At 39.9% G+C, this 27,855-nt stretch overlaps 3 protein-coding genes across 3 annotated transcripts in view; all 3 read left to right on the forward strand.

Annotated features, from left to right (window-relative positions):
* Positions 1–13,773, forward strand: part of mypn (myopalladin) — a 33,649-nt gene extending 19,876 nt beyond the window's left edge. Inside the window, exons 10-22 of the mRNA XM_034682348.1 lie at positions 7–727; positions 1,457–1,797; positions 2,086–2,797; positions 2,884–3,022; positions 7,191–7,268; positions 8,688–8,909; positions 8,989–9,138; positions 9,233–9,300; positions 11,862–11,988; positions 12,082–12,289; positions 12,380–12,545; positions 12,655–12,788; positions 12,888–13,773. Coding sequence (XP_034538239.1) covers positions 7–727; positions 1,457–1,797; positions 2,086–2,797; positions 2,884–3,022; positions 7,191–7,268; positions 8,688–8,909; positions 8,989–9,138; positions 9,233–9,300; positions 11,862–11,988; positions 12,082–12,289; positions 12,380–12,545; positions 12,655–12,788; positions 12,888–13,066 — 3,245 coding nt within the window. The 3' untranslated portion in view covers positions 13,067–13,773. The remainder of the gene's footprint in view (positions 1–6; positions 728–1,456; positions 1,798–2,085; positions 2,798–2,883; positions 3,023–7,190; positions 7,269–8,687; positions 8,910–8,988; positions 9,139–9,232; positions 9,301–11,861; positions 11,989–12,081; positions 12,290–12,379; positions 12,546–12,654; positions 12,789–12,887) is intronic.
* A 4,639-nt stretch (positions 13,774–18,412) lies between these two features.
* atoh7 (atonal bHLH transcription factor 7) lies at positions 18,413–19,116 on the forward strand. Its single transcript, XM_034682454.1, has one exon. The coding sequence runs from the start codon at positions 18,630–18,632 to the stop codon at positions 19,059–19,061; it is 432 nt and encodes a 143-aa protein (XP_034538345.1). The 5' UTR covers positions 18,413–18,629; the 3' UTR covers positions 19,062–19,116.
* A 3,068-nt stretch (positions 19,117–22,184) lies between these two features.
* On the forward strand, positions 22,185–27,855 carry pkd2l1 (polycystic kidney disease 2-like 1). The gene is made up of 15 exons (XM_034682358.1): positions 22,185–22,452; positions 22,648–22,761; positions 23,689–23,816; positions 23,900–24,153; positions 24,244–24,468; positions 24,545–24,773; positions 24,856–25,026; positions 25,102–25,283; positions 25,359–25,479; positions 26,587–26,685; positions 26,764–26,885; positions 26,958–27,075; positions 27,166–27,287; positions 27,397–27,523; positions 27,657–27,855. The coding sequence occupies exons 1-15, from the start codon at positions 22,185–22,187 to the stop codon at positions 27,750–27,752; spliced, it is 2,376 nt and encodes a 791-aa protein (XP_034538249.1). The 3' UTR covers positions 27,753–27,855.

Here is a 27,855-nt window from a genome sequence, read left to right on the forward strand (position 1 = left end):
CATCAGCTAGTAGCACCAACATTCATGCCAGGCCGTTCAGCAGCCTCACAGTGGACCCGAGCCAAAAACCGTTCCCCTCAGCTAACACGGCCAACACAGCTCACAGCCTCACACCCTTTACAAAGAACATCTTCACAGACCCTGTCACTTCCAGCACTTCATGCCTAGAGTCCTTCAGCAGCAGCCCATTTTGTCTGGACCCCAACAGCTCCAGCATGATGGGTCCAGACCGCCTCTACACCAGTCTACCCAGTCTGGATCCTGCTACCATAAGCAGCTCTTGTCTGAACTCATGCAACACCAGCACTAAGAAGTTAGATTCTTCCTTCCAGCAGGGCCCTCCTGACTGCAGGAGAGCCTGTCCAGAACCAGAGAGCAGCAGCCAGGTGGCCTCATGCATAAAACCTTTCAGTGCAGTAACGTCTTCATCTGAGCAGGACATCTCTCAACCGTCACTGAACAAGAACCTTACAATGAAGGGGACTGCAAACCATCAGAACGGCAGCCCAATCACAGTCCCACTCCCAGATCCCCCTCCTAACTCCTGCCTAAAGACAGGCACCCAGACGAAACACAAAGTCTCCCGCTCCAGCTCCAGAGTGGGTCTGCGTGTGCGCTTCAAAATGCCAGAGGAAGAACCCAGTGATATGTCCAGCCAGTCGGACGAAGACGCTGCTCAGCTTTCAATCAACAAGGAGCCACCTCCAGTGCTGGCTAAACCCAAACTGTGAGTAGAGCAAACACAGAACAAGTGTGTATGAGATATTTCACAACTGTGCTGAACCTCTGAGACTAACTCAAGTTTGTCAGAAAGGTGTCTGCAACATGAGGTCAGAACATTTTTAATTTAAGGTCATGTTCCTGGTTTGTGCTTCATCAAAGTAAACGGAGAGGTGGGAGGTTCCTTTGAGCTGGTTCCACTCGCTGCTGTTTTCATTTCACTCCATAAATGCATGCAGACTGACAATGTGGACCTTTCATCTGTCTGAAACAGAGGATGGCTTTTTCCATCTGTGAGTGTTCTTCTTTGTATTTATGTTTATTATCATACCTCAGTCCTTGATATTGGATATGTATCCTTATTATGAATGCTGTAAATTAAATCATGCACGCTAAATTACCTTTTTAATGTTTGTTTTTTTAACTTTACACGACAGGCTTAAAAAGATAAGATAAAATGATTCTCCTGTTGTTTAGAGCCAGAACTAAATGATCAGTGTTTGTATATTGGATAAATGGGAACTATTAAGATCAGGAGCTGAGTGTCTGGAGCTCGGACAGTGTTTAGTTTGGAGGCTACTTGTTGGAAGTCCATAAAAGGGCAGAGTATTTAGCTTGCTGTCTTTGGCTCATTCCTGCTGGCTTCACTGAGTAGACACGATTTATTCCAGCAGTGAACTGAGTCTCCCTCACTCTCACATATTAAAGTGTCCTTATATTTCCATGTCATCAACAGGGACCCAGTCCAGCTCCAGCTCCTGCACAACCAGGTCCTCATGGAGCAGCAGCAGGACACTGACCATCAGACCCCAACTCAAACTCAGACTCATACCCAGTCCTCATTTCAGATCCAGCCTGAAGTCCCAAGCTTCAGTGAAGGCCCGCTGCGCTTACCCAGCACCCAACATGAGCCCCATCTGCCATCCTTTCAGCCCAGCCTGAACAACACCACAACCCTGAAGCAGACTCCTACCTCTGCACCTCCACATACCAACTCCTCTGCTCCCTCTCTGAGTTCTGCTCCTCCCTTGAACAACACCACAACCCTGAAGCAGACGCCTTCCCCTGCACCTCCACGTACCAACTCCTCTGTTCCCTCTCTGAGTTCTGCTCCTCCCTTGAACAACACCACAACCCTGAAGCAGACGCCTTCCCCTGCACCTCCACGTACCAACTCCTTTGCTCCTTCTCTGAGTTCTGCTCCTCCCCTGAACAACACCACAACCCTGAAGCAGACGCCTTCCCCTGCACCTCCACGTACCAACTCCTTTGCTCCTTCTCTGAGTTCTGCTCCTCCCCTGAAAAACACCATGTCAGACCTTTTCAGCAATCCTCCATCAACTCTTTCTGGCTCCCCACCTTCAGTTCCTCAGTTTAAGTCTTCCCTGTCAGAGACCCGCCCTCCACTTACCCCCCAGTTTGAATCAGTTCCCCCTCTCAGAGTAGCTCCTGTAACCCGGATTAACACCATTCACGCTTCCCACCTCAACCTCTCTCCTGCAGCTGTTGCCTCCACAACACCCCTCGGTTTCCCACCACCTGCACCAAAGCTTAGTACTAGCTCTACAGATTCAACATCCTACTTACAGCACATCACATCTCCTGCTCCTCTACTGAGGAGCACATACGCCTCCCTCACTAACCTGACCGCCACCTCACACACATTCAACTATGCCAGGCCTAAAGAATTTATAGCTGCTCAAACCTTCTCACCAGTCAGGAGTCCTTCCCCCAGTGAATCTCCAGTCCCTCTGCTGCAGGAACTAGCTGCTGAGCTCAACTCCTCTGCAGCCAGCTCCCCCACTCTTCCAATGTCCCCACCACCAGGAGTCTTCCCAGCGAGGGTGCTGAGGTCTCCCACTAGCCCTCCATTCCTTATGACCTCACCCCCACCAACAATGTCCTCTTTCCTGAACAACATGTTCAATGTACCACCGAAGGCCTCTTCTCCTATCTCCAGCAGCTCCACACCCAGCCCCATTCAGAACCCTGTAGCGTTCCTGAGCTCGGTCCTGCCGTCCCTGACCCCAAGTCAGCCCACCAACTCAATGGGCTTGCCCAGGGGGGCTCCTTTAGGGTATGTCTTATTTGTTGGAGTAAAATATCCACGACATTATGGACATGTGTTATGATCTAAAACAGTTTTCTCCTCTGTCTCTTCAGGCTTCAGAAGAAGGTGCCAAAGATGCGCCCTCAATCAGACAGTTTTGAAAGCAGAGAAATTGTTCAACCCAACATCGAGAGAAAGCTTCAAGGCTTTCAAAGCTGTGAGGACATTACTCCAAGTGCATCACATCAGCAGGTACTGAGGGTTTATTCAGATATAAACATAATGTGCTGTATATAAACTCACAACTCACTATTTATATATATATAAATATATATATATTATGTCTGTCAAAGTGTTTTTTCATCGCTATTAATTGCATGATTGTCCAAAGATAACTCGCGATTAATGGCAAAATAATCGCACTTTTACTTTCGTCTGTTGTAAAAGTAACACAAAGGGAAAGGAATATAGGAGTGGCCAAAAATGCTTGCTTTTTTTTATTATTTCAACAATCCAAAACACTTTGAAAATAAATAAACTACGCGAGCCGCCTACGCGAGCCGCCGCCTACGCGAGCCGCCGCCACATATAAACCGCCGCCTGATATGATATATGATATATATATGATATGATGCGAAAGCAAGATCTGAGATTATATACTGGCTAAGGTGGTGCAAATGTTCCAAGTTTTGGGCAGATTGCCAAGAAAACCTCCAAACTTGACAGTAAGCCACGCCCACAATTTTTGTCTGAACATAATTCTTTTAACAATAATGTAATCGTCAATATGTCTGCTATGGAATGTGCCTTGTTTGGACTGAATCGGAAGCCCTAGGAGTAGCTCTCAAAAGTATGCACCCTTATTTGGGCGTCATTCTTCACATTCAAAGCTGTATGTGCGTTTGATGCCCCGCCTCAACGCATGCCACGCCCACAATTTTTTGGTCTGAACGGAATTCTTCGAACAGCTTTGAATCGTCAAGGTGTCTTCTATAGGTTGCCCTTGGTTTGGAATGAATCGGAGAAGTGCCTTCGGAGAAGATAATGAAAGTATGCACCCTTATTTGGACGCCATTTTTCATGTTCAAAGCTAGGTGGCGCTCTTCCTGTTGAGTTTGGGATATGGGTGCAAGAGGCTTTTTTGTGCGTCCTAATGCCATGAATATGTGTAAAATTTTTCAAGCATGTAGTTCAAAATAACCCCTATGGGGAGGTTTTTTTTAAAACTGTAGGGGGCGCTAGTGAGCACATTTTTTCGACTTTTTTTGCGAAACCCATAAAATGTCGCAATTTTTCCCAGCACTGATGAGTGTGTTGGATGAGGTGAGATTACGTGCATATTAAAGTCACAAAATTCCATTTTCCGACGTTTTTTTTTTTATGCCCCACCCCAAACTCTGACACGTCCACAACTTTCGTCTGAACAGAATGCCTTTACTTTGTATTAATCGTCAATGTGTTTACTATAGAATGTGCCTAGTTTGGACTGAATCGGAGAAAAGCTCTAGGAGAAATTAGCAAAAGTATGCACCCTTGCACGGACCCATTTTGGCCCATTTTTTCATGTTCAAAGCTAGGTGGCGCTCTTCCTGTTGAGTTTTGAATATGGGTGCCACTGACTTTTTTGTGCGTCCTGATGCCATAAATATGTGTACGATTTTTCATGCATGTAGCTCAATAAACTCGATGCGTAGGGTGTTATTTTTACCTCTAGGGGGCGCTACAGAATTTTTTTTTTGCGAGACCTATAATAACTTGCAATTTTCACCAGACCCGATGAGTGTGCAAAAATATCCGCGCTTTCATTAACGTTCAGGGGTCCAAAACTGCAATCTCCTATAATAATAACCCTTAGGGTTACAACAGGGCCTTCGCCACCAGCGGTGCTCGGGCCCTAAATATAGCATGGCGAACTCAAGCCCAACAAGCAACAACTGATGGGCGCACTGACCTTACTTTAACATACTAAAGAAAACTAACTCAATGTAGTATCCAACTTTACACCTGTAAAGGTTAACTAAACATCCTGTTTTATCAAGCAGCTCAACACAAAACAATGGACCTCATGCAGCACAACAGACACTGTACAACACTGTGACTCAGCCAAAACACTGAGTCCACTGGATTCTGTACGTATAAACTTCATCTCCGCCGCTAACACATCCCTGCTCATAGAGGTGTGTGTGTGTGTGATGCCTTATCAAGGCGTATTTCAGTCACCTGAGAAAAATAATCCTGTGTTTTTCTGAGTTGATGAGATACTTATCATTACGGGAACATTTCTCATGTTAAAAAACATTTATGTTTTTCTGAATTTACGAGGTAGTTATCTAAGTTTTTGATGAAATGATAAAAATCTGCTCTGTTTTCCTGAATTAACTACAGCGCCTTAGTTTCCCTACATGGACAGATATTACTCAAATCATTTGCTCAATTGTCTCTGAAGTGGTCATCCAGCCCACCTGAACACCTTTCACATGCATCATCGTATATTCAGAAAGCATGCTCTGGAGAAAAACTGAAACATCCTGCAGATTGCTTCGTGTCTGAAAAACTGAAGAGCCCTTATGCACCAGTGCAACATTGACAAACTCACACTAAGATAAAGATAAGATAAGGTATTCTTTATTGATCCCCTATTGGGGAAAATTATTTGATTCCAGAAGCTTACAAGGGGAATACAACAATTACGCTTATATGGTTAAAAATGTAATAACAATATTAATAGTAACGATAAAGGTAAATTAAAGTAAAATAAAATAAGAAAAAATATTACAGGTATAAACACACACTATGTACACTTCTATCTGATGAATAGATCAATCAATCAATCTTTATTTTTATAGCGCCAAATCACAACAAACGTTATCTCAGGACGCTTTTACAAACATAGCAGGTCTAGACCACTCTATGTCAAATTATGAACAGAGACCCAACTTCAAGACAGGCTAAGATTCAGTCTGACCCCACCTTAATCCACCATGAGCATTGCACATCGCAGTATTTAGCTAGTTACTGCGGAGAGGAAAACTTCCTTTAACAGGCAGAAACCTCGAGCAGAACCAGACTCATGTTAGACAGCCATCATGCCTCGACTGAGTTGGGTCTGGAAAGACAGATAGAGGGGAGTAAGAGAGAGAGGTGATAGTGATGAGACGAGTAGTAGAAGCTGTTGCCGCTGAAGTCCAGTACGTCCGTATCAGCTGGAGTCCAGAACGTCTGCAGCAGGAGGACGTCTACGGCAGCTCAGAGGAATCTACGAGACAAGGGAGCTCAGGGACTCCAGAAAGGTCTATGGTTAGTAACTTTAATGGGACAGGGAGAGTTGAAGTAAGTGATGAAGGGGTTGGGGGGAAGGGGGTGAGCTAGGATCCCAGTGTGTCAGTGCGCTAGTTCCCCCGGTAGTCTAGGCCTATAGCAGCATAACAAAAGCTGGTCCAAGCCTAAGCCAGCTTTCATTATAAGCTTTATCAAAAAGGAAAGTTTCAAGCCTACTCTTAAAAGTGGAGAGGGTGTCTGCCTCCCGGGCCTTGACTGGTAGATGATTCCAAAGGAGATGGGCCTGATAACTGAAGGTTCTACCTCCCATACTACTTTTAGAGATTTTAGGTATAACTAGCAAGCCTGCATGTTGGGAGCATGTTGGCAGAAAAAGATAGTAAGGTAAGTTATTGCACAGATATAATTGCACCAGGTTATTAAAAACATACACCGTATGAAAAACAGTCCGATTCAGATGTGAGATGGTTACAATAGTTTGTGGGTGTGAATCATAAACAGTGACCCAGGAAGACAGAGACATAGTCACACAGTAACTGCCATGTAGTGAAGAGAAGATGAGAACAGATGATTAACAGGACATTGTACTGCTGTTAAACAGTCTGACTGCAGATGGGATGAAGGACCTGCGGTAGTGCTCCGTCCTGCAGGGTGGGTGTCTCAGTCTCCTACTGAAGGAGCTGCTCAGGGACACCATCGTCTCATGCAGGGGGTGAGAGAGATTGTCCATGATGGATGTCAGCTTGGTTAACGTCCTCCTCTCACCCACCTCCTCTATGGAGTCCAGTTACTTAAAGACATGAGTGCCCCCAATGTCTCAAACCTGAACCAACAAATTACTGGATTCAACTGAGCAGTCAGAGCATGTTGAGTGTTCAAACCAGAGCTTGTGTCAGAAAAACAAAGCAGATTTCTCCTCTGCATCTTAATCTCCCTTTAACCTCAACCTTCAGATCCAAAGACTATCCACCATCATTCCTTTCCTAGTCATGCACAGACATTTATCATGGCTTGTGCATGTACTATAACAACATGTGCACGCTGAGAACAATTGCCTGTGTGTCATTTTCCATCAGTATATGTTTGTATGTACAGTATGTGGTTGTTGGCTGTGTTCATTATCATCCCTATCCTCTCATAGAAGCTGAGTAACAAAGGGAAAACAGGGAGCAGACCTCTTGGACCAAACATACCTGCTACTGTCTTTAACTATGATGAGGTACAAGAACCAAGGATGTATGGGTTTGATGTACTCTTACACTTTTCTACTTACCAGAGTGAATTAATATCTTTCATCTAAGGTTCTGTTATCTTTAACATATAGCTCTACTAATGATCTAAAAGAAATAACATTTGAAAGTTTATTTTAATAAATCTGATGGGGAACAGAGCTAAAACTCTACTGTACTATTTTCAATTTTCTTGCTAATGTGAGATAATCCATCTGTGCTCCTCTTATTTTGAAAATACTAAGAACTGAAAACATCATATTGTTCTTATTGCCCATAAATAAAAAACCTTCAAGGGCGCCGTTGGCCTAGAGGTCCATGCGTCTCAATGTTTATTTATATAGCACCAAATCCCAACAAATGTTATCCTCAGACTCTTTCCAAACAGAGCAGGTCTAGACCGTACTCTATGTTCTATTATTAACAAAGACCCAACATCAAGACAGGATCAGATCCAGACAGGTCTCAGTCTGATCTCATCTTAATCCACCATGAGCAGAGCACTTTGAAGCAAGTTACAGTGGCAAGGACAAACTTCCTTTAACAGGCAGAAACCTCCAGCAGGACCAGACTCATGTTAGACACACATCTGCTGAGAGCGTGTTGGAGAGAGGGATAGAGGGAGATGAAGAGAGAGAGAGATGATAGTGGTGAGACAGATAGTAGTAGTTGTAGCAGCTGGAGTCTGGCACATCCACAGCAGCAGAGATCCAGAGGAACCTATGAGACAAGGGAGCTCAGGGACTCCAGAAAGGTCTATGGTTAGGAACTTTAATGGGACAGGGAGAGTTAAAGTAAGTGGTGGTGGTGGGGTAGGATCCCAGTGTGTAAGTGTGCCAGTTCACCCAGCAGTCTGAGCCTATAGCAGCATAACTAAGAGATAGTCCAAGCCTGATCCAGCTCTAACCATGAGCTTTATCAAAAAGGAAAGTTTGAAGCCTACTCTTAAAGGTAGAGAGGTAGTCTGCCTCCCGGACCCTGACTGGTGGATGATTCAAAAGAAGAGGGGCCTGATAACTGAAGGCTCTACCTCCCATACTACTATTAGAGACTTTAGGTACGATGAGCAGGCCTGCATGTTGGGATGATGTTTGCTTGGATGAGGGTAAAGCTTGAACAACAGAAGAGTGAGACTGTCAGAGGTGGTGTAAAGTCACAATCTGTATCTTTATGTTAGAGTTAAGTTACAGATTGTTACTTTAATGTAAGAGTTGCTTCATGGTCTTCAGATGCATGTCGCCTCACTAGTTGATTCAGATCTCTCGAGGAACATTTGTTGCTTATTCCAAAGTGTTGTATAACATGAATGTACTGTACTGCTATTGTAGTCAGAGGATTTCATGGAAATGTGCTGATGTGATGACAGATTTCTTTGGTGATGACTTGTCTGTGTTGTATTTCTCCTCCAGGAGTACAGAGTCTCCAATTTTGAGCAAAGACTGATGAGTGAGATTGAGTTCCGTTTGGAGCGAACACCGGTGCAGGAGTCAGATGATGAAGTGCAGCATGACGATGTCCCCACTGGGAAATGCATCGCGCCCATATTTGAAAAGAAACTGAAGAACTTCAGAGCCATGGAAGGTGTGCCTGTCACCTTCTCATGTAAAGTGTTGGGAATCCCTGTTCCAAAGGTGAGTGGTCAACAACTGAACCTAACTACTGATAGCATGAACTCTCACATTGACCCTCCACACATGTGTCCTTGATCAGGTTTACTGGTTCAAGGATGGCATGCAAATCTTAAGGAAGAACATCCATTACAAGAAGATAAGAGAGGGGGATGGGACCTGTGCTTTACATATAGAGTCCACAACCAATGATGATGACGGTAACTACACTGTCATGGCAGCTAACCCACAGGTAGTACTTCACCCTAAGCCCTCTGTGCATGCTGTCATAACTTTCTATCCTGCTATAAGGTCTGACTTTCTATTTGATGTTGAATGAACTTCAGGGACGAATCAGCTGCTCGGGCCATTTGATCGTACAAACAGGACCTCCCAGACCTCTTCACCCTCGGAGGTGAGTTGGTCACATCGAGTTCACACAGCATGGTGGCGTATTAGCTGCTTAGCTAAATCATTGTCAATCAATCAATCTTTATTTATAAAGCACCAAATCCCAACAAATGTTATCCTCAGACTCTTTCCAAACAGAGCAGGTCTAGACCGTACTCTATGTTCTATTATTAATCCAGTCCCATCTTACAGACAGGACTCAGTCTGAGCTCATCTTAATCCACCATGAGCAGAGCACTTTGCAGCATTTAGCAAGTTACAGTGGTAAGGACAGACTTCATTTAACAGGCAGAAACATCCAGCAGGACCAGACTCATGTTAGACACACATCTGCTGAGACCCTGTTGGAGAGAGGGATAGAGGGAGATGAAGAGAGAGAGAGATGATAGTGGTGACACGGATATCAGTAGTTGTAGCAGCTGGAGTCTGACACGTCCACAGCAGTAGGCCGTCTACAGCAGTGACTCATTTAGGCTGCAGAGCTGCTTCTTCTGTAAGCCCAATCTTTTTTGAGTTTCCCTTTAATCTGAAAGTGATATAAGATCACATATTCTACAGATACAAACATTCAAACTGTAGTGGAACGCACGATATTGCTGCATGTGAGGCGTGCCTGAGCATTGCTACTCATGCTGTGTGGGCCGTCTTTGTAAAGTTGTGCACACTGAAAATATCAGCTACAATTCTCCACATTTAGCTCCAAAATGTCATAAAAATGTAGAGTGAATTTTTAGAAGTCACTTATTTTTTATCACATTTAGAGGAATATTTGTGATCTTCTTCACATTTAATTTTATTGTGAAAATATATTAAAGGTGACATATCATGCAAAATGGACTTTTTAATGGTTCTCTACCTGAAATATGTTTCCCTGGCATGTCTACAAACCCCCCGAGAATGAAAAAAATCCATTCTGCCCCTGTTCTGATTTCTACACCTTTCTGTAAATGTGTGTGAAACGAGCCGTTTCAGACTTCCGTGTTTTTGTAACGTCACAACAATATCCGGTCTGTCACGGAGTCAGAGCTCAGAGCTTGTTCAGCCCATAGACTGTATAAAATAATACTGAATCCCTCCCCCGTTTTTCATTACCTGCACACATGTGTGCTAACAAGGAGCTTAGGAGGGAGGCATGCTAGTTGTAGGCTGTCTTAATAAACACAAAGGTCGGTTTTACTCCCCACGTCTGCAGATTTGAAGATCTAGTGGATGATTTTTATTTATCATGGATAAGTGCTAGCGCTAATTAGCATAGCTACATAGCTACATGTTCGTAGCTGTGTACCAAGACACTCGTCGACATGCTGACAAATAAAACAACAAGAAACACAGAATCTGTGACCAATCCTTCAGAAAGGTCCTGCTGCAGGCGCCTCTCCGTCAGGATCAGATTCTGGATCAGATTCAGAGGGTTGAAGTAACGCGATCTAGGAGCAGCCATGTATATTCAGCCAACATGTAAACATTAGATCAACGTGCTGGAGAGCCGAGGCCACATCCACTTCCTGAGGGGGCGTGGTCAGAGAGAAAACAGAGTGTTCTGAGGAGGACTGAAGAAGAGGGTTTTTCAGGCAGACCAAAATCTGATTTCAAAGTGTTTTTTTGAGCATAAACTTTAAAGACATGTTTTGGGGACCTCTTAGACCAATATATATTGATGAAAAAAGCGTGATATGTCACCTTTAAGTTAAAATCACTATTAAATCCAAATGCTAAATCAAAATGTTAAATGCTTAATCTAAATGTTAAATGCTTAATCTAAATGTTAAATGTTGAATATAAATGTTAAATATAAATGTTAAATATAAATATAGGCTAAGTGTTGAATCTAAATGTTAAATGCTAAATCTAAATGTAAAATATAAATCTAAATGTAAAATATAAATCTAAATGTTAAGTGTTAAATCTAAATGTTAAGTGTTAAATCTAAATGTTAAATGTTGCTCTGTGATCCAAAATATTTCGCTAATATGCAAATTCACAATGTCGCCTAGCTGAAATACCATTTAACATTTAACATTTCTATTCATATATAACATTTATATTTATATTTAACATTTATATTTATATTTAACATTTATATTTATATTTATATTTAATATTTACAATGTATATTTATATTTAGCATTTGGATTTAACAGTGGTTTTAGCTTAATTCATGTTTCACAACTATATGAAGAAGATCACAAACATTGCTCTAAATGTGATTTTAAAAAAGTGACTTTAAAAATTCCCTCTGTCTTTCTATGATGTTTCAGGGCTTAATGTGGAGAATTGTAACTGTTATTTTCAGTGTGCACAACTTTACAAACAGCGCTCGATAAGGCAGGTGGTGTTGCTGCTCTAAGCTGTTACCGTTCATGCTGAAATGAAGTTCCACTCTTGACAAGCTCCACTCTTTTCACATTTACAGTGTGATCGGCCTCTTTAAAAAAGAAGCCCTTTGTTGTGCAGGGCAACAACAATGGGATGGTGTTTATCCTTCTATCCTCATTTAAACATGTCCACCATGGATTAATGTGAGTTTTTGCCCATAACATGTTCTGCTTACCTCAAATATTTAAGGGTGCAGGTCTGCATACAGGAAAAAGAAGGTGAACAAACACAGGAGCGCTTCTTTCAGCCTCACTTTCTCCAGGCCCCCGGTGACATGCTCGCTCACGAGGGAAGGCTGTGTAGACTGGACTGTAAGGTCAGTGGGAACAATATCCAGGCTTTGATACAATCAGTAACATGTTTAACCTTAGCCTCTCCTGACTTTTCCTTTTCCTAACTCGTCCTCCAGGTGAGTGGCCTACCTATCCCAGAACTGATGTGGTTGGTGAATGGGAGGCCAATCTATCCAGACATTTACCACAGGATGTTGGTGCGAGAGAATGGCATTCACTCTCTTGTCATTGATCCTCTGACGCAAAATGACGATGGGACGTACACCTGCATTGCAAGCAACAAAGCGGGGCAGAGCTCCTTTAGTCTGGAACTGAAAGTAGTAGGTACGGATACAGCCGATGACTTGGCTCTAGGTTGATGAAAAGTAGAGATTTTCTTCTGTTTGGTTTATAATAATATCATTTCCACTTCAGAGAAGGAACAGAAGCACCCTCCAAAGTTCTTGGAGAAGCTGCAGAATACAGGTATTCCTGAAGGAGCTCCAATACGACTTGAGTGCCGGGTGGTCGGTATGCCCCATCCAGTTATCTTCTGGAAGAAAGACAATGACACCATTTCAAAAATTAATGACAGAATCAGGTAAGACTGAACTCTAAGCCTGTCCTCTAAGTGTTTCAGTCGTATGTTCTGTAACTTGAGCTTAAAAGAACTGTTGTTGGATTAAATTGGTCATTATCTTCTATTTCAGCATGACCCAAGATCCAACAGGATACGTATGTCTCCTCATACATCCCACAACAAAAGATGATGCTGGCTGGTACACCGTGTCAGCCAAAAACGAGGCCGGCATTGTGTCCTGCACCTGCAGGCTTGATATCTATGGTAAATTTAGAGTATAGCATTGTATAACATCAGCCTTATTCTGAAATGTAACAATGTTATTACCCGGGTAGTAACAATGGCTGCCTGCTGCACCTTTAGCACAGTGGCATCAGAGCATCCCTCCACCCATCAAGAGGTCTACACGTGCAGGTAGCCGCTATGCAGCTTTAACAGGCCAAGGGATTGACATCACGTCAGCCTTCCCAACATCAGAGGCCAGCCCTATCCTGTACGCCACGTCTCCACCCGAGGCCAGAACAGAGAGCGAGGAGCTTTGAGCTCGACAAACGCTGCAGACTGGTGACCTTAAGAGGAGACCCAGCTTGTTTGGTGACCTCTCTGTGGTCTGAGGGGGTAGAAGGAGACCCTGGGCAGATTGTCTCTATACTTGTGTGATGCATTTAAATGTATACAATCATTTATACTCAGAATTTATTGTGAAGGCAAAAAGTTGAGCTGTTAAAGAGAATTAGCACTGAAGGTGGGTTTGCCACCATTCCTATTTACCCAATTATTTATATGAAGACGTTTTCACACACACACAAAAAGACTGATGAAGAGTCTTAGCTCATGAGCCATCAGTGGTGTCCTCTGTCAGGTCCTCATATGTGTTTTCTACATGTTTTGCTTGAATTGTTTGATTGATGCTGATAACATCTGTTCTCTTTAGTCCCTTTCAGAAACTGATACTTTTTTTTCATTAACAAATTAATTTATTGATATTTGTCACATTTTGCACAGTGTTGCTTTTTGTGCATGCATGCCAACATGATCCAGTAATATAGGACAGTGACCCTGTGTCCATGGTGGTCATGATAACAACAGTATGCTGTCAGGGTAGGTCTCCTTTCAGTCAAACAGAAACTATATGACTATTGTGTTCAGCGATCTGTAGCTGATTATGTTTTTTAGCTCACACCGATCATTCATGTGATATATCAGTTAGAACTTCAAGTTGAATCTATTAAAAGAGGTTGGTTGTTTACTTTGCTATGTTGGTTCAAATCTGTCATTAGAAACTTGTTTTACTTTAGTCACACCTCTACTAGCTCAAACTAGAGATACACTACCAGTCAAAAGTTAGGAAACACCTTCTCATTCAAGGGTTTGTATTTATTTTAATGATTGTAAACACTGTAGATTAATACTGAAGACATCAAAACTATGAAAGAACATATATGGAATTATTGAATGAACAAAAAAGTTTTAAACAAAGCAGAATCTGTTTTATATTTTAGATTCTGTAAAGTAGCCCCCTTTTTTCTTCATGACAGCTTTGCACACTCTTGGTATTCTCTCAGTCTGCTTCATGAAGTGGTCTCCTGGAATGGTTTCTAATGAACATGAGCCTTGTCAAGAGTTCATTTGTAGAATGACTTGCCTTCTTAATGTGTTTGAGACCATCAGTTGTGTCATTCAGAGGTAGGGTTAGTACACAGTGGATAGCCCTATTTGACTACTGTTGTAATCCAGATTATGGTAAAACCAGATTATTTCATAGTTTTGATGTCTTCAGTATTAATCTACAATGTTGAAAATAATTAAAATAAATAAATACCATTGAATGAGAAGGTGTGTCCAAACTTTTGACTGGAAGTGTATACTTATTAATGGTGTATTGAAATAATCAGAACTGGCTGATTAAAAAAAATGTTATAATGTCTGCAGCCATGTCAGTGTGGTTGCTGTCAGGCAATGTTGGCGCTTCTCCTTATGTATATTTTGCTATTCTGCATTCTGATATAAAGTTCCTCTGTCACCATCATCTTTTCTTAATGAGATTTTTTCCATTGTAAAACACTGAATGTATGGTTAGCAGGTAGTTATGGGAAATAGAATCCCGACAGGGTGAGACAAAACCCCGACGTGACGCATGTTTGTGTTAAAATACAAACACATTGTTAAAAATCATTGATTAAAGATTACTTTATTGATCTAAAATTATTTATGTTTACAGTTTTTAAAAATAGTCCCAGTGATTCCTCGTCAGTGATCGTTCCATGGTGATGGATTCTTCTCTGCCTGTTGCGGTGGATTGAACATGAAACTGTCCTCATTCAGCTCTCCTTCTTCTCTGAGCTCTGCGGTTCACACACCTTTAAAAAGAAACTAATGTCACAACTTTGAACCCTGCTGCTATCATCACCACCGCTCATGGTTTAAGTTCTTCTGTAGAGATCAAAGAGAGAGCCTGCCAATGTAGCATGCTAACTGAAACTAACAGTTTAGCCACATTGTTTTGATGCTAACGAAAGCAAACGGGTTTACCTCACCTTACGGTCTATGGTGTCAACAAGCAGAAGCTAAATGTGCTGGATTGATATGTCATGAGGTGTGATCAGTTTGTCTCTGGTGTTGCTCATGTTAGTGAAAGTTAATAACAGTCGTCAAGGGGTTTTGACCAATCAGAATCAAGCATCTTACACCACCTTAAGATCAGTAAGAAAGCCGGGTAATAAAAGTCAATAACTGTTTCCAATCTTGAACAGTTATTGGGTAGTGTTTAATAATGCAGATTAATAATGCTTCTGACATAAATACCAGTCATGTTCTGAAATCTGTAGCATAACAAAATGTATTTTTCTATTTCATGAATCAATTAAAAAACTAAAACACATTGTTGGCTAAGATATATGTATGATGGATTATAATGTGCAATGAATGAATTGTTATTTTTTATCAAATGCAAAAATAAAACAAGAACAACATGATATCAGCGTTATATATTTGCCATCGGCTGACCTGCGCTCTAATTGGCTGATTCAGCCATTGGAAAACACTGATATCAGTCGACCACTCAAACCAGCTCAAACTAAGCTAAACTCAAAAAGAATAGAAAAGCCAATTAGGCATTGCAAACAAGTCCGATTAGAGAGGACGAGAGTTCAATTAGGCATAAAATTACATTCACCTTACTTGACCTAATTATACTGAAGGCCTCATTAGACCAGCTGCCAGGCCCACTTGTTTACTGAGCTCTGTACGTGATCCAGTCATAAAGATTTGTGGGCCTTCAAATTGAAGTTTTGGTGCTCCCAATTGGCATGATTTTTTTCTCAAGTCATGTTTGTAGTGATCTCCACTATCATATAATTACAACACCAAACAATGGTTATGTTTTAAGAACCAATACTCCAGGTTTGTCACTATAAACAGCAAGTAAAGTCTGCACATTAATGACCAAACGTATGAGCACACTTGTTTGTAGGCTCATTAAATGTATAAAGTGATTCACACTGCTCTTTTTAGGGTCATCCTGTGATTATTATGAGATTTACACACTCGAGGGGATTTATAACACTTTCTTCTGCACCTTAATTTACACTTAGTGCTCTAATCTCTACTTCAGTTGTAACATATGGCTTTGGACAGAGGGCATGGCTCAGTCATTGGTGCTAAGACAAGCCAATAACGTGAGAGGGTGTAGAAAGAAAAATTAACATTAACAGGCTGGGCCAAGTCTGAGACAAGACCATCAGACAGGACAAGCAGCAGCTGGCAAACTACATCAATCTGTGATCAATGAACCAACTGGAAGATGGGATTATATGCCTAATTGCACAGCCAACCAGCCCATCCAAAACTGACCAGACAGCATCAGCTTGTGTCTATGACCCAATACCAGAGAGGCATTATTCAAGGCCTCTAACAGTTATTAATCATTCATAGCCTGACTCGTCTCTCAGTCTGTCCGCTCCTGGTTAAACATGTCATTTCTGACAAAGGATGGAATCAGTGGATGTTTGGGTTCTTTCAGTAAAAGTGATGTTGCTATCATGAAATGGGACCGCATTGCAAGTAAAAGTACTGCACTCACACTTAACTCAAGTTAAAAGTATAACTCAGAGTGTGATCAGCTGTCAGAAGTCTCTTTAATGAGTCATTTCATTCATTAGTGATGCCTTTTTGTTTGACTGTCTTTTCATTCTACAGCTGCTCCACAATGTATTTAAACTATTTTAATATTATGTGTTATTTTGTTTAGTTTTTTAATTACCCCATTTCAAATGTAAAAATCTGAAACTGACACTTATTATCTACAGAAACATTAATGTCAATGTATAATGGATTAAAGGTAGAGTGGTTTAAATAGAGCAGAGTTGTTTTTTTGTCCTAGAGTTGAAAGTATTCTTCTTTCTATCTTTTTTTTTTTCAAAGATCGGTTAATTTAAGTTTTTTGTAAGTTCTAATAATAATTTATCATAATTATGATCATTTTAAATAGAAGATAAACAAATAGAGAAGATAAAAAATTAATTAATGATAAGGAAAATACAATTAAATAAACTGGTTGATATTAAAAACAAATAAATAAAAGTATAAATAAATACATAAATAAAAATTAAATTAAAAATACATAAATATAAAAATATGAAAAGTAATAATGTTCATAAATAATAATTATAATAATTTAAAATAAACAAATAGAAAGAAAAATGATAATAATAATAATAAAAATAACACTTGATAAACATTAAATTAATGATTTAATACTCTAAATAAATACAAAAGCTAAAAATAATAATAATAAAAACAAACAAACAACATAAAAAGAATAAAGTTTTCTTCTATTTTTAAGAATGAAGTGATTTTATGTCGGCAGATGGAAGGACAGACATCATTCTGTCTTCCTCATTTTCTCAGACCACTACACAGATCAATAATTTAATTCTCCTGTGGTCCTAGGATGAACTTTAATGCATCCCACATACTGTGCTTCATTAAGACCACCTCGCTGATAAACAGTGTATCAGATTAACATCACACATGTTTCATCAAACCTTAGATCCTTGAGGGTGTAGTAATCTCTCTGTCATCTTGGTCCTTATTGTTCAGGAGCCATAATCCCTGGATGTGCTGTATCATACTAAAGGCCACACTTCCACTACCTCCGGCTAATCCGAGATTATCATTGTTTTACCGATTACTAGAGAAGTGAAAGAGAAGTCTGGTGGCTTATGTAACATCAGGAGAACTTTTTGGATTCAACCTGATGTAAAACCATTTGCTATGTCATGAAGAAGATGAGGAAATTACATTTTAAAATCTGGAGCCTTCATAAAAGTCCTGGAAACATTGGTGATCTTTTTTCTGATGGAACTTATATTTTTGTTTATTTCCACAATCTGTTATAAATGGTGCTGTCTTTAGCAGTTAATGGCTGTCAGCTCTAAAAGTCACTTTTATGTGAGCTTTATTAGTAAAATCTACAACCATGGCCCTTTAAATATGTTTAAATGTTGTTTGCACGGTCCACTGTGGAGAGTTTGGAGACCAGATGGTAGAATTTAGTGTTTGTGACACATGGCATACTGAGTGAAGCCACAACCAGATCGCCCTGCCCAAGTTAATTGGAATTTCATTAAGGTCTTGTTTGCGTGAGTGTGTGTGTGTGTGTGTGTGTGTGTGTGTTTGTGTGTAGGTGTGTGTGTGTGTGTGTGTGTGTGTGTGTGTGTGTGTGTGTGCTGAGAGTGGGTGTTGCTCTTTCTAAGTCTGCCTGGGTGTGTCCTGGTAATATTTAAGATATAAGTGTGAATTTGTTGGGTGGGTGGGTGTGTGAGGGGGTGAGGGTGGGGGTTCCACCTGCTGCCACCTTTTCAGCTGTCCTATAAAAGCCACTCCTTCCCTGCTCCAGAAACATACACAACTTGGACTCCTTCAGCTCCTCACTGTCAGGAGTAGTAGGATTTTCAGCACAAAGGACCTGAGCCCGCTGTGAGATCTAGAAAGCTGTGGATCACCAAAACTGATACTGGAAGCTGCTAAGCTAAGTTTGTTGATTCCTGGCTTAGTCTTTCTGATCTGAGGACCTAATCTGCTTTCATTCTTCACCCCAAAACCATGAAGTCTCGTCGATCAAGCTGCACTGACCCTGGATCAGAGCCTTCATCATCAGACTGTGAGAGTCCAGGGAAATATGAGACGTCCACGAGGCGACGGATGGCTGCCAACGCCAGAGAGAGGAAGAGGATGCAGGGTTTGAACACAGCCTTTGATTGCCTTCGCAAAGTGGTCCCTCAGTGGGGCCAGGACAAACAACTGTCCAAGTATGAGACTCTGCAGATGGCCCTCAGTTACATCATGGCCCTCAACCGGATCCTGACAGACCCGAGGAGGCACAACGCTCCTTACAAGCAATGGCTGAACCTGCAGTTTGACTGTGTTCAGCCTGAGAGCTACCCCTGCCTCATGAGGTACGACTCTCCAGCTGAGGAGGACTGTATCCACTCATCGATCCTAGACCAGTTCAGGAGCCATCAGGTCCACACATGAACCACCCACCTTTGATCGATAAGGGACATTATGTTTGATGAGGTGACTAGATGGAAAAAAGAAGTGATGTTACTTTTGTTGCTTGATTCTGTTGGTTTTTGGACGTGCTTCCATTTTTGTTACTCCAATATTTAATTCAACATTTACTTATTTTTTCAAAGTATAAGTACAAATTTGTAGAGTTTAAAACCTATATTGTGTTTATTTATATTTTTGCATCAAAAATAAAAAGTATTTTGTATTAAATAAACTTCTGCAGAAGTGCATTTGTCTGATGTTTGTTCATGTTGTTGTTTTTTGAGATGGAAAATATGTCCTCTTAGAATTTCATGAACTACCCCTCAGACTACTGAAGGTAGATACATGACACACAGTATAAATATATAAAATATATAAAGGCCTATAAAATTAATAACATTTCCTAATGATAAAAAAAAGTGAACTCATAGCTCAATCTAACATATTAACAATAACATTTATTTTCTTAATTTTTTGTTTTCATTATCATAACAATTGTCAATAAAACCCTTCAGTGCTGTCAAGGAAAGAACATCCTCCTCTTTGTGTTTGACCACTTCTCTGTGGGAGTAATGACAGGTCATGTCTGCAGCACTGCCAGCCTGCACCTTTAGAAATAAATCCTCCCTTTGTCCTCCTGCTCCTGTGCGCTGAGATAAGGCGCTCTGCATCAGTGAGAAAGCAAAATCTCAACATTGGAAATGTGGACCAAATAAAGTAATTGAAGTATTCCCATCTCAAATTTTCTGTGGATGAGTAACACCTTCTAACACCACACGCCATGCTAAATTGAGGGAGGCTGTTAACAAGACCCTGCCACGGCTTTAGAAAGCAGGCAAGATTAAACTCCATTGTGTGGTAATGACTGTGTAATTGCTCTGTTTCCAGCCACTGAAGCATGAACACCCACAGCTTGACTCAAACTCTATCTTATTAGGCACAGCAGAGCACTATGAGTATCCAACTGCTTTTACACAAGTCATATTTATTACCCAGATGATTCATGAAAATGTGTAATGTTAAAATTAAATAATGATAAACACATAAAAGTTAAATTAGAAGGTAAATATCTCAAATTAAAGAAAACACAAATAAAATATAACCAATCAGTTGTTTTTGCTTTAAAATTCAATCATATCATCCAAAAACTATAGTCAAAATGAAAATAATTAATGATAATATATTTTTTAAAAACTGATACAAACAGATAAGTCATGCAGAGGTTGATGAAGTTAAAGAAGGTGTTACACAGAGACAGATGCTCATAATTCAATCTACATTAAATGCTTATCATCTGATATACCAAGAACAATAGACAATTATTTATTTATTTATTATTTTTAACCTTTATTTTTTACCGGAGTATCTCCATTAAGATACAAACTCTCTTTTACAAAGACAGTCCAGGCCAAGACAGCAGCAGTCAAAGTATTACAAAGAGAGCAAGACAAAGCAATGTACAATAAGAAGCAACTATTAAGTAAATTAATAATTTAGCAGTAAGCAGTAAAACATGTGCACAAGCTGATCAGATGAGCCTTTATCCTAGTTTTGAAATCCTCCAATCGAATTAAACAATCCAGTTTCAGGTGAGCTTGAAGCTCAGACCAGGATCAGGGAGCAAAAACATTAAAAGCACTTGACAAAAAGAATTCATCCATGGAACTGAAGATTACAGCCACTAAAAACTTAAGAAGTCAATAGAGAGCATAAATAAGACAGCAGCTCATGGAGTATGGCCTTATAGAGAAAGACAGACCAGTTTATATATAGCCCACAACAGGAAAAGTAAAAGAGACTGCAGATGTAAATTAGCTTTAAGCTAACTCTGGTACAATGCATCAAATGGTGACATTTATGTTAAATATTGTACATGGTCCCTTTACAAATAAATACAATAAAAAAAAACATAAATAACTGCAAAAAAAGGAAAATTAGAAGTATTATATATATATAAATAATGAAGACGAATATGACATGCGATCACATGATGTGCTCAATAAGAGCACATTGCTGGATGAGTTGTTAATAAAACAACCAACAGTTTTCTCCAAATGGAAGTCATTGAGAGTCCAAAATGATTTACAGATTTTTCAATGGGATTGGAATATTTAGCTAACACTGCTAAGAAATAGCGCATTAGAAGTTGGTGCGTGCAATTTTACAGACTCCTTCTAGATTAATGGTTAATTTAAATCTAGGATATCTTTTATTATCTTATCTCCACACTGCAAAGTTGAAGGTAATCTATACTCTCCTTTAGTTGGTTTTAAGTGTCAGGTGGTTTACTTCTATCTTACCAAAGCTAGCATGTAGACTGTCATTTATTGGAGGAACACAGCAAATAAAATACAACCCCAATGCCAAAAAATTTGAACACTTTGTGAAGTGTTAATAAAAATATAATCTGATGATTTGAAAATCAGTTAAGCCTTTCATTAGATAGAAAACAGTGCAAACACAAGGACGGGGACAACAAAACATGAAAAAGTTTTGTAATGCTAAAACCATTGAAGGTTACTTTGCAACGTGTTAGTAACATGACTGGGTATAAAACAGATGTTCCAGAGTAGCTGAGACTCTCAGAGGGAAAGATGGGAAGAGGTTCACCATTCTGTGAGGGACTGTGTGAGCAAACAGTTCAACAGTTTCAGAATAATGTTCCTCAGAGTGGAATGACAAAGATTTAGTGGATTTCATCATTTACAGTACATAACATCATTACAAGATTTAAATAGTCTGGAGACATCTCTGTACAAAAGGGACAAGGACCAAAACCAAGACTGGATGGACCTGATCAACATCAGCATTTTGCACAGTGTCTCGACTTGTTTGGAGTTAGGGCTGTACAATACTTATCTAAATAATGGTTATGAAATCAAAGCACTGACCATAAAGAGATTCGATGTGAATATATCACTTAACAGAACAGCACTTCAATGCATTTGAATGGGAGTCATTCTCAAGACCAGTGACTCCGCCCTCAACACAGCTGATGTCATCCAGTCTTTATAACCAGCTCTCCAGCACTGCCTTCACTGTTCTACTTCACCTTCCTCTCTGGTCTAAAATCAGGTCTTCAGAGAAATGCAGGTGTCAAACAGCATGAAGTGCCTGAACAACCGAGCTGAGAGCCACTTAACTGGACAGGTGGAGTGTGAGCTGGATGGCAAGAGCATCGGGGCCTGGGTGAACCAGGGCTTCTGCAGCAGCCCTCCGCCCTTGGCTCCAGCTGTAGGTACAGTCTACAACCTGCAGCCGCAGATGGACAACATGTACAGACTGGACACCCCAAGCCCATTCCCACAGGGACCACCGTGTACTGAGCAAAGCCTGGTGAGGAAACAGAAAGGCTGCTGCTTTTTTATCAAAGGTAGGAACTTCTGCTCAGTGACACTTCACCATCAGGATCCTGACAAAGTGATATGTGTTTCTTAGCCTAATGGATGTCATCATTTCCTCTGTTGATGATTCTGTTGGCTGATTTGAAAGCTCTTTGAAAAGTCTCATTTCAATAATGATTTCATAAATGACCAAAAACTGTATCACATCCTTTTATATGTTTCAGGTTTGTGGGGCACAACTTTGACTAAAAACACTTCAAACAACAGAGAGCTGTTCATCCGGACCACACTACGAGAGTTACTCGTCTATATCCTGTTTTTAGTCGACATATGCATCTGTAAGTATTTCTATGTGCGTACATATGAGTCACTTTGGGTGTTTAATCTTCAGTTTTTATTATCAAAGTGTATTCCTGGTGCTTGTGATAGTCTAAAAATGAAATATCATTGATGTTCAGTATCTTGATGAAACTATTTTTGGAGTGATTTGAACATTTCTTGGTGTGGTGTTTGATTTAACATCGATCTGGATACTTCTGTGAATGTTATAGATAGATAGACAACCTAATGTCTGATTCATTTTATAGATTTCATGAAACGTACTTACTGCTTTCTCGTTTCACACATGTGACCGAGAGATAGAAAGATTTAAAAAGTGTTCCCGTGTTTGATGAACACCCAATTCATCACAAGATTTCATTTCACTTATTTTGGTTTTCTGTATTTATTTATCTTGTGTCTATTTTAGTCAACTTCCAACAACCACTGCTCTTCAGTGATACTCATTATGTGTTGAAGTGCTCACCGTATGTTTATGTAAAGGGCACTCTGGACTGTTGATTTACCATCAAAAGCTTCCCCTCTGATTTAATGCTGGCCACAATTGTCCTCCCATCCCTGCGTCTGAAAGCCATTGTCCCGCTAAGCAATGGAAGAGAAAAGACCATGGCTGCCGCACTCTTGCCTTTTAGAGATAAGAGCATTTGGTCTCCGCCATTGTTGCTTTGTCTAGATAAGATTTACATTGTTTGATGAGGCCGTTGCGTCAGGCTTGTGTTCTTGCTCAACAAACAAATCATGGCCTCCCATCTAGATCTTTTTGACTGCAGTGACATAAAACATGGCCAAACAAGTCCTGCTGAGGTCTCATTTGTATGTTTCCAGGTAGCCTTATCTTGGACTGTTGAATGGAGCAACATTAAAAAGCAGCGTCTGTGCAAAGTCAGATAGTGATCAATTAACAATGTGATTACGCTGTGTTCCAGTGACGTATGGCATGACCAGCTCCAGCACGTACTACTACACTAAAGCCATGACCGACCTGTTTGTGACGACAGCCAGTGACAGTGGAGTCAGGTTTCAGTCCATTAGCACCATGGCTGACTTCTGGACCGTGAGTTCTCCTGCACATTCATCCATTCACCAATATGATATCTGTGAAACTGTTCTGCAGCCTCCCTCTTTTCATATGAACAGTATACCCAAGGTCCACTGCTTGACGGCCTTTATTGGACCAAATGGTACAACAACCAGTCATTAGACAGCGGAGACAAGTCCTTCATTTACTATGAAAACATGCTGCTGGGAGTCCCCAGAATGAGACAGGTCAAGATCATGAACAACTCCTGCAAGGTCCACAGCAGCTTCCAGGATGAGATAGTAGGATGTTTTGATGTTTACAATGAAAAGAAAGAGGATGAGCTCAGCTTTGGTCTCTTCAACGGCACTGCGTAAGCCTCCAGTCTTTCTTACAAGATTATTTTAGACATGCAATAAGAAAAGAGTACATCTGGAAAGTGTTTCTTCTTCCTCCTCTGCAGCTGGACCTATCACACAGAGAAAGAAATCAAAGGCTCCTCTCACTGGGGCTTGTTGACTACATACAGTGGAGCTGGGTATTATCAAGACCTGGGTCGCACCAAAGAGGAGAGCGCAGCCGTACTGACGGATCTGATCGACAACCTGTGGCTTGACAGAGGAACCAGGGCAGCCTTCATCGACTTTTCTACTTACAATGCAAACATCAACATGTTCTGTGTCATCAGGTAAATGCACCACTGATTGTACTCATTGGTTTGGACTCATCCATTAGTTGACTAAGGTGTTATCTGCTTCTTTCAGGTTGTTGGTTGAGTTCCCGGCTACAGGGGGAGCAATCCCTTCCCACCAGATAAGAACAGTCAAACTGATTCGATATGTCACCTACTGGGATTACTTCATCCTTGGCTGTGAGATGTTGTTTTGTTTATTCATTTTCTACTACGCCGTTGAGGAGATTCTGGAGGTGGAGATACACAAGTTCCTTTATTTCAAAAGCATCTGGAACATTTTGGATATTATCGTCATTTTGGTAAGAACACTTTTTTATTGACTTAAACATCCTCTTCCAACTTTACTTGATGTCAATGAAGTAAAATCATTCTCCTTCCCAGCTTGCTGTTGTTGCCATCGCATTCAACATCTTCCGAACCATCAAAGTGGACAATTTGCTCGATAAACTGCTGGAGCAGCCGGAAATCTACGCTGATTTCGAATTTCTGGCCTTCTGGCAAACACAGTGCAACAACATGAATGCGATGAACCTGTTCTTTGCATGGATTAAGGTAAAGTACTAACATATTTCACTTTAACACACAGGTTTTGGCATCATCTCAAAGACTTTGTGCTTCTTCCTTTAGGTGTTCAAATACATCAGTTTTAACAAAACCATGACCCAGCTGTCCTCCACTCTGGGCAGATGTGCAAAAGATATCCTGGGCTTTGCCATCATGTTCTTCATTGTGTTCTTCGCCTATGCTCAGCTTGGATATTTGCTCTTTGGGACAGAGGTTGAATCTTTCAGTACCTTCATCAAGTGCATGTAAGAGAAGTCCAAAAAGAAAATATGCATGTAAAATGATTGAGCATGGAAACATTAATCTTCCTTTTCCTGCAGCTTCACACAGTTCAGGATCATTCTCGGAGACTTTGATTACGATGCTATCGACCGGGCTAACAGGGTTCTGGGACCGCTCTACTTTGTCACCTATGTGTTCTTTGTTTTCTTTGTTCTACTGGTAAGTCATTCTTCTATAAGTAATGCTTAAAATATGAGTGTTGTCAATGTTAATGTTCTGGCAGATCCAATGACAGTCCCACATTTTTTGGCCTTTTCTCTATAACTTCTTCTTCTATTATTTTTATAAGTGAAATGTTTGCTGTTGTTATTATTATTATTATTATTATTATTATTATTATTATTATTATTACATATTATTATTATTAATATTATTATTAATATTATTATTGCTATTACAATTATTATTGTTGTTTTATTATTATTTTCATTTATTATTATTAGTAGTAGTAGTAGTATAATTATTAGTACTGTAATTCATTCATTATTCTAATTTCCATTTATTATTAATAGAATTATTATTGTTATTATCATCATCTTTTTTATTATTATCATTTTTCATTATTATTAATATTATTATTATTGTTATTATTATTATTACTGTTATTATTATTATTGTTGTTATTATTATTATTACTGTTATTGTTATTATTATTATTACTGTTATTGTTATTATTATTATTATTATTATTATTATAACAGTTATTGTCATTTATTATTCTTATTTCCATTTATTAGTAGTATTATTATTGTTATTATCATCATTATTATTACATTTTATTATTATATTATCATTTTTAAATTAATATTTATTGTATTATTATCATTATTATTATCATTATAATTATTGTTGTTATTATCATCATCATTATTTTTATAATTTCTTAATAAAGAATAAAATGAGCATTTAGTTTTCAGACAACAATACATTTTCAGTTTTAACATTTGGTATGTTCCACTATTCTCAATTAAATAAAGGCTTTTTATCATTGGCAATGATCTGGTGATGAAATTGGGGTTGTGTATCAACCTGTCCTGGATGCAAAAATCAAAGTTATGATTCTCAGATTTGTTTTTCAGGCAGACAAAATGTTCTCCCAACTAAAAACAGTCATGAGAAGCTCTTCATTCTGTTGAAGTTCAGGACCTATGTGCTGCTGAATGATGACAATATAGTCCTGGTATTGTTCTAAGTGAGGAAGACATATGACTTTAAATTGTCACTGGATTACCTCTGGTATGATTTCTGTATGTTTGTGTTCCTCAGAATATGTTCTTGGCCATCATTAACGACACATACTCTGAGGTGAAGGCAGAGCTCTCAACCCAGAAAGATGAGCTACAATTCACCGATATCATCAAACAGGTAACGATGAACTAAAGATAGACACGACTGTGATCGTTAACAGGGTTATGAATGAAATGACTTTCTCTTGTCATTCAGAGCTACATGAAGACATTTTCAAAGCTGAAACTCAAAAAGGAGAGAATATCAGACGTTCAGAAAGCGCTGCGATCTGGATCTGGAGAGATTGAATTCAAGGACTTCAGAGAAACACTGAAAGGGTAAGTGGAGGGACCGGGTTGATTCAGGAGATAAAAGCTGATATAACTCTCACCATTCTGATTATCTTATAGAATGGGACATGCTGATCATGAGATTTCTGAAGCCTTCTCACGCTTTGATCGCGACGGTAACCAGATTTTAGACGAGGCTGAACAAGAGAGGATGAAAATGGAGCTGGAGAAAAAGAGGGTTGGTGTCATAGTTTACCCTTTCTTTACAGGAAGTCCACCCATTGTCATACAAGTAAATCTGATATGTCGACTTTCCATTGTATTTAAGGATGCTCTTTGTGCTGAACTCAACAACCTGGGAAAGGAATTACTGGAGAAGCCCCCAGCAACATTCAACGAGCAGAGGAACCACTCAGATCAAACCTTTGTGGACGAGGAGAAGTTTCTAGGGTGGGACTGATTAAAAATTTTAGCCTGTGAAATATCTTGAAGGATAATAAAAATGAATGTTATTACAAAGGGTGTTAACCATGGTGTTACTCTTCCCTGTCCATGACAGTCTGGTCCAACAGGTGCTCCACCTTGAAAGCTCTGTGGCGGGGATCACAGCCAGGATTGAGTTGATTATGGAGAAACTGGGATTACAAGGGAACAAAGCAGCAGAGAAACAGCTCGGGGTCAAAGATGTGAGCATGGTTTATTTATTATTATCATTATTATTATTATAAAGGACATTTTTATATTGTAGAAAATTAGATGACATATTCTCATGCATTTTAATTTAAATACTAAATGTAATTCTTTATTAACCCTATCTAGAGTGATGAAGTTGCCTTAGATGACGGTGTCCTGATTTGCTTGGATCGAGACTCATCGAGGAGAGTTGGGAACACCATGTATGACTACCACATGTGATTCATCTCTGAAATACAGAAGCACAGGAGAACGGGAAAGTCACACCCAACAACATTTTGTGCTTAAAGGGATATATATTTATATATATATATATATATATATA

The sequence above is a fragment of the Notolabrus celidotus genome, chromosome 4 (genome assembly GCF_009762535.1).
Source record: "Notolabrus celidotus isolate fNotCel1 chromosome 4, fNotCel1.pri, whole genome shotgun sequence".
Lineage (NCBI taxonomy): Eukaryota > Metazoa > Chordata > Actinopteri > Labriformes > Labridae > Notolabrus > Notolabrus celidotus.